This window comes from Gymnoscopelus microlampas (assembly GCF_963454915.1).
Source record: "Gymnoscopelus microlampas genome assembly, chromosome: 20".
Lineage (NCBI taxonomy): Eukaryota > Metazoa > Chordata > Actinopteri > Myctophiformes > Myctophidae > Gymnoscopelus > Gymnoscopelus microlampas.
Genome location: NC_139957.1, coordinates 41,308,369 through 41,318,517, shown reverse-complemented (window position 1 = coordinate 41,318,517; position 10,149 = coordinate 41,308,369). Strand labels below are relative to the sequence as shown.

Genomic DNA, 10,149 nt, shown 5'->3' with positions numbered 1-10,149 from the left:
TGTATATCTGCTATTTTTTAATAGCTCAAGAAATCTAAAGTGACACAGATGCGTTCCCGGTCATAATGGGTTAAAGTGTCTTTACGCAGCACCTCAGCACACCGCCGCTTGTTCCAACACGCTGAGATGAAACATATTTATCTGTGTGTTTAAACACAGAGTTTTGACATAATGACAAAGTGATGAGACCTAGTGAAAGAATAGTAGAGACATCACTGACAGAGTCAGTAGCATCCAGAGTGAGTGCACTGGGTTGATGCAGGGAATTCGTTTAACAGGGAACTCAAGGTGGAAAACAAAAACAAAACGACACATTTCTTGTGCCAAATAAACAACATTTTTCCTTCAACACACCAGTGTTGATTTTGACAGCAAATTTTGATTTAGTTTCAGTCTTTTCAATAAAATTCCATTTAGTTTTAGTCATTTTTTAGTCATCTGAAATGCTTTAGTTCTAGTCTAGTTTAAGTCGACTAAATATCTTAAGATTTTATTCGACTAAATCTACAGTTGATTTAGTCGACTAAAAAGTATTTTGGCGGTGCCTTGATGGTGTCGTAATGGCTGATTTTACACTCGGTTGTATGCTGAAAATAGCCGATCTACAAGTCTGCGTTGTGAGCTTGTAGATCAGCTATTTTCAGAGCGCAACGCCCCGGGCGCAACCAAACATAAAATGACTTGTCTTTTAGTTCTACTGTATCTCTTCCCCACTCGTCCCTAACACTAACATTTTAATCTAGTTTTTATTTGTTGACGAAATTGTCAATACATTTAGTTTGAGTCATCGTAGCTTAGTTTGTACTAAGCTACGATGACATGTTATATTAGCAGAGTGTTTCCAGTGAGCCAACATGCACAATATCAGCACCCTGACTCTGTTTGACCAGAATGGAACAGAGCCTTCATTAGTATAATTGGTAAGACCTGTGAAGGAAAGTAAGGAAGAGGCCCAATTTATGTCCAATATGGCCACTATAGAGCCTATTAAAGCTTGTGTGGGATGGTGGTTGCACACAGTGGTGGAAAGTAAGTACATTTACTTACCTACTTTTTTCAATTACTGTACTTAAGTACATTTTTGACTTTTGGGACTTCGGTACATTTTGATGTCAACACTTTTGTAGTTTTTCTCACACACACACACACACACACACACACACACACACACACACACACACACACACACACACACACACACACACACACACACACACACACACACACACACACACACACACACACACACACACACACACACACACACACACTGATTAGAATGAATTCACATACCATAAGCATCAAATGTGAATTAGATGTGTGATTAGGTGCAAATTACTTATTTCTCTGAACTTTCTTTTCAAACACACATAAAGCTGATTCACGTTTCTGTTAGATTGCTGATAGTCGTCCACACAGTAAACCACCTTCACACACATTCTACATCTAAACCACTCATTCATTCCCCCTCAAAGAAACTTTGATGTTTTTTGTACATAATCTCTACTGTTTGATATTTGTTTACTGCATAAATTGCTTTGGATCTCCAGCTAAATAACTTATAACCCATTAAAACCGGGAACGCGTCTGTCATTTTAGATTTTAACCACTTTAACCATTATTTTATACTTTGGGCTATTAAAAAAATAATAATATAAAAGCTCATAGTAAGGTACTGAGTGCCGCGCTACAAGCTTGTAGATCTGCTATTTATACATTATATACAGTTACTCAAATCTTTGCTTCTGGGGGATTCTACAAATGTCTTCTAAATCCTAACAGTTTCATGAAAAAAGTATGTTGCTGTAATATCAGTGGTTCTCAAACTTTTTCATGTCAAGGGCCCCTAAAATGATATGTATTTGGCTGCGGACCCCCATCTCAAAATATTTCGTTCTAGGGACCCCCCAGAAGCAAAGTTTTGAGTTAAAAATGTTCGCTTTAATATATTTTTTTTTAAAGATTTGCACAAATGTTCACGATGTTTCAAAAATAGCAGATATACAAGCTCATAGCGCGGCACTCGGTGCCGTGCTATGAGCTTGTACATCTGCTATTTTTGAATAGCCAAAGTATAAAATAATGGTTTTAAGTGATTACACAGATGCGTTCCAGGTCTTAATGACTTAATATACTGTAGCATCAAAATCAGTTTAAACACTTTAACCCCACAAACGTTTGAAAAAAGCTGATCTACAATCTAGGTGTGTCACATCGCGACATTGTTGTGAGATTGTAGATCCGCTATCTTCAACAACAAAAAACTAAAAACAGAAATCTCGTATGGGGGATTTTCAAAAATGTTTTCAGATGGCAGTCTGCTGCCAAATACAGATTAATTTAGGGGGTCCTTGATATGGAAAAACTGTTCAACACAACTTAGGGTGCGGGTTTGAAGGACAATAACTCAAAGCAACTGTGATTATTTTGTACGTTATCTCTCCTCTTTGATATTTGTTTACTAAATAGATTATTAATAAACAGTTATTTGGAGCTTGGTAATGTGGGAGTTGGTGGCAATTCTTACAAAGCATTTTCTGGAGCATATTGGTTGGAAATAAGATTGATACCGTATGTCCTTTTCCACAAGTGGTGTAAAGTAACTAAGTACATTTACTCAAGTACTGTACTTAAGTACAGTTTTGAGGTACTTTTTACTCTACTGGAGTATTTCCAATTTTCAGTATTTTTACTTCTACTCCACTACATTTAGGAGGTACATATTGTACTTTTACTCCACAACAATTATTTGAAAACTTTAGTTACTAGTTACTAGTTTTGATTATTATAACAAAACATACATTAACTACTCCAGCCCTACATACATTTCGGCCATTTAAAAATAGCAGATCTACAAGCTCGCGACTCATTGTGAGCTTGTAGATCTGCTATTTTCAAACTATTTGTATACATTTTAAACATTTGAAAACCTGTGAAATGGGACATTCTGCATAATGAGTACTTTCTACCTTGTGGTATTGATACTTTTACTTATAAGTAAGAAATGTGAGTACTTTTTCCACCACTGTTTCCCACTGCTTGAGTTTGCATATCTTCATACAGTATGTGTGCCACATTATTATTCCCGGGGAGACCATTTGAGATGGGTTCATTTGTATGATATGTTAAAGTTGCACTAACTTCACTCAGCAATAGTTTACTTCATAGCCCGAGGAGAAACCTAAGGCTGCTTTCTAGATCCATCAGGCCAGATATCATTAACATATTATTATGATCATATAATGATGTGGTGGCTACAAGCCTCTTACAGCTGTGCACGCGCGCGTGCGTGCGTGCGTGCGTGTTTCACAGCTTCCATCAGGAGCCATTATGTCTTTGATGATCAGTTTAGCAAAGAGCTTCATTTAGCAGCTAGTACTATAGAGCTTGCATAATGCACATGGTATACACATTGTTGTTGTCGGGCAGAAATCTTGTATCTCCATATTTCAACTTTTTAATGTCGTACAAGAGTGTCAAGGAAAAGCAGTGAATGTCGCCTCGCAGCTAGAAGGTCCTGGGTTCGATTCCCGCCGGGGACGCTGTGGGCGCTGGGGGTCTTCTCCTCCGCGTCATCAGTGCCCAAACCCTAAGTGTGGTTGGTGAAAGGGCCTTTCTGTGTGGAGTTTGCATGTTCTCCCCGTGTCCCCTAGGGTAGGTACCCTCACAAAAAACATGCAGTAATCTATACTGCCTCCCCCTGATCAGCCGGACGGGATGTCAGACTCAGCAGACCCCTCCTGCTCCCAAAAGAAATTGGGATCTCGTCAGTTCTTGTCCCTTTTATGCCCATATAAAGAGATTCCTGATGTCATCAGTTTATGCCCATATATGGGCATGCCCCCTTTTGTGCCCATCCATATGGAGCTCACGCGTGGTTTGTTTATGGTTATGTTGTCATAGTGGCGTGGCCGTGGTTTCATCGTCACTTTTCCTTGCCAATTTCCATAGGAAATCTGGGGGGGGGGGGGATGTTAGAGAGGATTTCACGTCATCTAAAGTAGATCAACATATGTACTCCAGAGGTTAGAGTGAGTGACCTCATGGTCGACCCAGGATTCAATATCGTCATGGTTGACTTGAAGCTCCATAAATGGAGCCATCTGATTCCTCTGTCTGACATATACACCATATTTAGGTGTAGCTGCGGTGAGAACTCCATATACGGTTATGACTGAGTCATTGTGACATCAACGTGATGTCAGAATGACTAGCATCCCACTAGGTGCAGTATAAAAAGGACAAAGCGTAGTCACGGTCTACTCTAGACTCTAGACTTGGATCAGTGAGCTTGAGATACCACAGCAACCAAGCATCCTTTGACATCGAAGGAATACAGAATTGAGACGTCTCTACTACCTAACTTAGTCGACTACTGTTTGTTTCTGCTACAGTTAACGACTTTGTCTCTAGTCTTGATTTGCTTTTGACTGGCAAAGACATTTTCATTAAGTTCTAATCAAACATCACTGCAGCGGGCCGATCGATATCCACCGTGGTGTGAGAAATGTTGTGCTGGACGGTGCATCTGAGAGGAGTGCTGACGAGACCCTTTCCCGCTTCTGTGGCAGTGGGACACGAGCTGTACTGCTTTGGAGGGGACATTTATAAGAGGGATCAGATCGACGTGCACGTCTTCAACACCGTGTCTCTACGCTGGAAGTTGCCCCCAGTGGCGACCGAAGTAGGAGAACGTCCCGCCGACGTTCCCTCCTTGCGGAGCCACCACACAGCCGTGCTGATAGAAGGCGCCGTCTACGTCTGGGGAGGCGAGCTGTACCCCTCGTGCGAGAGCTGCAACGTGCTTTATGCGTTCGATGTCGACACCCACAGATGGTCCAAGCCCGAGGTGTCTGGGGCCGCTCCAGAGGGGAGGTCCGGCCACTCGGCCTGTGTCTTGGGGAAGGTCATGTATATACATGGAGGAAAGACCCAGCTGACTGGATACACTAATGACATCTATACGTTAAACACCGCCACAATGGTCTGGTCTTTAATCAACACCAGAGGCACCCCAGCACCTGCTACATCATGTCACTCTGCCACCATTATCGGGACAGAGATGTTTGTATTTGGGGGAAGTGGGGACCTGTACAATGGCATGAGAGTGTTTGACACAGAGACCAACCGCTGGCTGAGCAAGTCTTCTGCGCAGCTTCCAAACACACGTTGTCCAAACTTTGCCTACAATGGAGAGCTGTACATGTTTGGTGGCATTAACTGGTACCATAACTCATACGATCTGCGGAAATTCAACCCACAGACCTTCTCCTGGACGAAGGTGGAGCCCAAGGGGAAAGGCCCGTATTCAAAGTGGCATGACATATACTCTTTCGTGGTGGGAGATCGTGTCGTCGTCTTCGGGAGACAAAATAGGCTCTATGACTTGTTCATCTTAGACTTGAGCACTGGTCTGAAGGCGCTATCCAAGCTAGCGGTTATTCAGTGTGGTCTGGAGCAGTCAGAGCTGCCACACAACATCAGGTGGGAACTGGCAGCCATGACTACCAACAGCGAGATTCCGTGGATTTCGTGGAAAACCATAACACAAATATCGCCTTCCCACTAGGGGTGTGCCGATATATCGTCCCGCGATATATCGCGATACGTTTTCGCGACGATATGTATCGTTTTGGAAAAAAAAAATATCGTTTTGAAAAAAAAATAGAGGAGAAGAGATCCAGTAGAACTAAAAGACAAGTCATTTTAGGTTTGGTTGCGCTCAGGTGTTGCGCTCTGAAAATAGCAGATCTACAAGCTCACAACGGGTCGCAGCGCGACACGTTGTGAGCTTGTAGATCGGCTATTTTCAGCATGCAAGCAAGTGTAAAATCAGCCATTACGACGCCATCAAGGCCTGCCAAAAGATGTTTTTGTCAACTGTAGATTTAGTCGACTATCAATCTTGTGACATTTAAATGAACTGAAACTAGACTAACAGTAAAACATTTCAGGTGACAAAAATATGACAAAAACTAAATGGAATTTTATTCAAAAGACTATGACTAAAACTGAATCAAAATTCAACACTACTCCCCTGTCAGTTCATCATAATGCCTGTCACTTCTAAGCCAGGGCTAACCTTCTTTACACATTTTGTCAAAGTGTGTCAATATGTCAGTATGTTATCTTTGTGTTTTTTGTCATTCTGTTTGTGATATGGACCCCGAGTCTGAAATAAAGATTCAATTGAATTATGTCATGTCAATGCTTTGTTTGTCACGGCTCTAGGCCGTGACAAACATTGGGACGAGGAGACCAAGATGGAGTTTATAAATCAAATACATATTTATTAAACGAGAACTAATGATAAAGAACTGAGGATAAAGAACTAATGATAAAGAACTGAGGATAAAGAACTGAGGAGGTATAACCAAACATAAGGATCCTATGGAGTGTGGAGTCAGTAATCAGTGGTGTAAATGTGGATGTGTGAGACATGGTGTGATGCAAGGTGTGTGGATGGAAAGAAAGAACATAATCATAATAATCATAATGGCATGGAGACTGAGGGTTGGAGCTGGTGGAGATCTGGTCTGCTTCTCTCAGCTTCTCTAAGACACTGGCGAGGGCTGAGCTTTTATAGCCTCCTGGAGGCACCGGGCCCAGGTGCTCTCCAATCACTAATCAGCCCCACCCTGCTTCCCTATAGGGCAAGAGTTAATACACAGCAGACACCCACAACCACCCAGACTAATATATGTATGGGGCATGGCATCACAAGGCATCACAATAATAATGAAATGGGACATTCTGCATGAGTTCTTTTACTTTTGGTACTTTAAGTACATTTTGACGCTGATACTTTTGTACTTTACCGATCTTTGAACCGATCTACAAGCCATTTTCAAAAGATTTGTATACATTTCAAAACATGACATGGGACATTCTACGTAATGAGTACTTTAAAGTACAAAAGTATAAAGTACATTTTGAATTCTGGACTCTTGTGAGTAACAGAGTATTTCTACATTGCAGTATTGATACTTTTACTTAACCCATTAAGAACTGGAAGAACCTGGAACTGTGTCATTTTTTGATTTGAGCTAAAAAGCATTATTTTACACTTAAGGCTATTAAAAAATAGCAGATATACAAGCTCATAGCGCGGCACCGAGTGCCGCGCTACGAGCTTGTATATCTGCTATTTTTGAAAAATCGTGAAAATGTGTGCAAATCTTTGAATATTAATATTTTTAAAGCGAACATTTTTAACTCAAATCTTTGCTTCTGGGGGGGTCCCTGGAACAACATATTTTGATGGGGGTCCGCGGGCAAATACACATCATTTTGGGGGTCCTTGACATGAAAAAGATTGAGCACCACTGATATAGAAACATACATTTTTCCGGAAAACTGTTGAGATTTAGGAGACATGTAGAATCGGCTTCAGGTCTCAATGGGTTTTAAGTAAAAAAAAATGGGAGAACTTTTTCCACCACTGTTCAAAACCAATAACAACTTCATCACATTACAGCAGGAGGACGTGTTGCTTTGGTCTCGACAACACTAATCCAAAACAAGGACGTGGAAGGCTAATAGAAAAGTAAGAGCATGAAATGGAATGTTATAACTGAAATGTCAGGAGATTATATTCCAGCGATAGCCTTTTAAAGACATTTCAACCGTGACTTTGATTGTGTGGAGAAAAAAAAAAGTGTGTTGTTGGTGTGTGCCTTGTGTAGTTTCAACTTGTGTGTGGCGCGTGCGTGCGTGCATGCGTGTGTGTGCAATGTGCATGTTCGTGTGTGTGTGTGTGTGTGTGTGTGTGTGTTTGTGTGTGTGCATGTTTGGGTGTGTGTGTGTGTGTGTGTGTGTGTGTGTGTGTGTGTGTGTGTGTGTGTGTGTGTGTGTGTGTGTGTGCGTGCGTGTTTGGGTGTGTGTGTGTGTGTGTGTGCATATGCATACAGTATGTGTGTGTGTGTGTGTGTGTGTGTGTGCGTACCCAGCGCACAGAAAGTCGCCAAAAACGTAATGAAAGTAATGAAGTTTTGATCAAAATTAATTGTCACGGCCAGACAAACTTTAGTTGAAATAATTAACATTTTAAATGGCTGCAATGATCCTTTAAGCTCCTTTTAAGCTAAGCCTTTAAGCTAAAAGGACACGCTTTCCTGCTCGTGAACATTCCGTTTTTTTGTGTCTTCTGCCATTTAATCACTTTGACTTGAATAATTGATTAAAAGAATTGTGAAATAATGGAACGAGAACAAGAGATTATGGCTGCAGGCAACAGCTTCATCACACAACACACCAGAATGAGACACGGCTTTTGGTGTGCCTAAAATAATGGCCTAAAGTTAACATGCTTTGGTAGATTGGTTCTCCTCGGGGGGGGGGGGGCAGATCTACAAGCTCATCTACAAGCTCATCTACAAGCTCACGGCGCGTCACTTTGTGCCGCGCTGCGAGCTTGTAGATCTGCTATTTGAGATTTTTTGAAAATCATAAAAAATAAATATATATATATATATATTTTGAATAATTTTTGTAACAAAAATATTCTGGCACAAAACATTTTCGGATGGGTGTCCACGGCCAATCAATGTGGGGGTCCTTGACACACCGAGAATCTCAGGGTTCATTATTTAAAACATGAACATGAAACATTTGAGTACTTTTTACACCACTGTGTAGTATAACAATACAAACACGAGTGTGTGTCTCTGTGCGTGTGTGTGCGTGTGTGTGTGTGTGTGTGTGTGTGTGTGTGTGTGTGTGTGTGTGTGTGTGTGTGTGTGTGTGCATGTGTGTGTGTGTGCGTGCGTGCGTGCGTGGGTGCGTGGGTGCGTGGGTGTCTCTGTGCGTGTGTGTGTGTCTCTGTGCGTGTGTGTGTGTGTGTGTGTGTGTCTCTGTGCGTGTGTGTGTGCGTGTGCATGCTGTCGAGAACAATCCTCTACAGGTGCTGAGGGCAGATTTTCAGCACCTTGGACAGCAGCGGTCTCCTCTCAGGAGAAATGCAGGCTAACATCTATTGAATTCCTGGGGCATAGAAATAGAATCTCCAGAGTCCAACTTTTTGTTTGTGCTTCTTCAGACGGCACAGGCCAGGGCCTAGGGCTCGGCCATGGGGCGAGGGGGGGGGGGGGGGGGGGGGGGGGGGCGTGTAGTGTTATGGCCTGACGAAAATAGAAGAAATTGAAACACTCCTAATTTCTACTACCCTCGTTAGTTTCAGCAAAACCTATAAACCCTATGAATTTAAACCCCATAAGTACAGCAGTGCCGTTGCACCCCAGATAGCGCGTGCCCCGCGCCGAGAAGTTCTCAGACCAAATGTAGCTGTGAAACTATTTACCTCTCAGCACTGGAAACACACTCTGAAATGCCTATTTCTATTTATAGTGGCTTCTGTTGCATATTTTCTCACTCACCCAAATGTCCGCTGATAAGATCAAACGGCTCGTATGAAGAAATCCTCTTAAAACTTCTCTCATAGAAAAGGGTTTTTATTTAACACTCAAGCTAATACAGGCTTTTAGCAATAATACAAATATATGTATGAAAAGGCAGAATTTCTGATAAGACAGACAACAGACCCCTAAGCTCTATCTCCTCATTTCCTAAATCTAAGGTGCCTGGCACAGGCAGAAAAATATCCCCAAATTCAACTTAATTCAACCAAGATACGGGCAATGCCATGAATTCTTGTTTGAATGTTAAATCTGGATAATATTCCTCAATTCCTGTGAACTAAAGGCTACCTAAGATTAGGCGTCCAAGCAATCGGTAATGCTAGGAGCTGACAAAATTCTCTGTTTATTCAACCAGATTATGGGCAATGCCAAGGTCCCAGTTGAATACAGCAGAATTCACTATCGCTCCCCGCAACCTCGTTGCAGTGTGGCCGCCAAAAGGAACTAATCAGAGAGAGCTAAAAATGGGAGAAGTTCCGCGCAAGGCTATGTCCGTCGCCCCGTAAAAGGCACAAACAAGTGACACCTCACAAAAGCTTCTCTACCAAACCCCCCCTGAACAGAGATATACAGCAGTATTTATACAATTCTGGCTCCATCCCACACACCAAATAAGGGATCGCCTCCTTCCGGATTAGATCATTTCAGTAGCTGAACCTTATATGGTGCTGGTTAGATTATTTCAATAGGAAAAACCTAATATGGTTTTTCCCTCTAGCAGTTAACACATTTC

General features: G+C 41.9%; 1 protein-coding gene across 1 annotated transcript; it reads left to right on the top strand.

The window, feature by feature from the left end:
- Positions 1–4,507: 4,507 nt before the first annotated feature.
- On the top strand, positions 4,508–9,864 carry LOC311036140 (kelch domain-containing protein 3-like; the record flags this gene model as incomplete). The annotated part of the gene is made up of 2 exons (XM_084044664.1): positions 4,508–5,281; positions 9,772–9,864. The coding sequence occupies 2 exons, from the start codon at positions 4,508–4,510 to the stop codon at positions 9,862–9,864; spliced, it is 867 nt and encodes a 288-aa protein (XP_083900790.1).
- Positions 9,865–10,149: the final 285 nt, after the last annotated feature.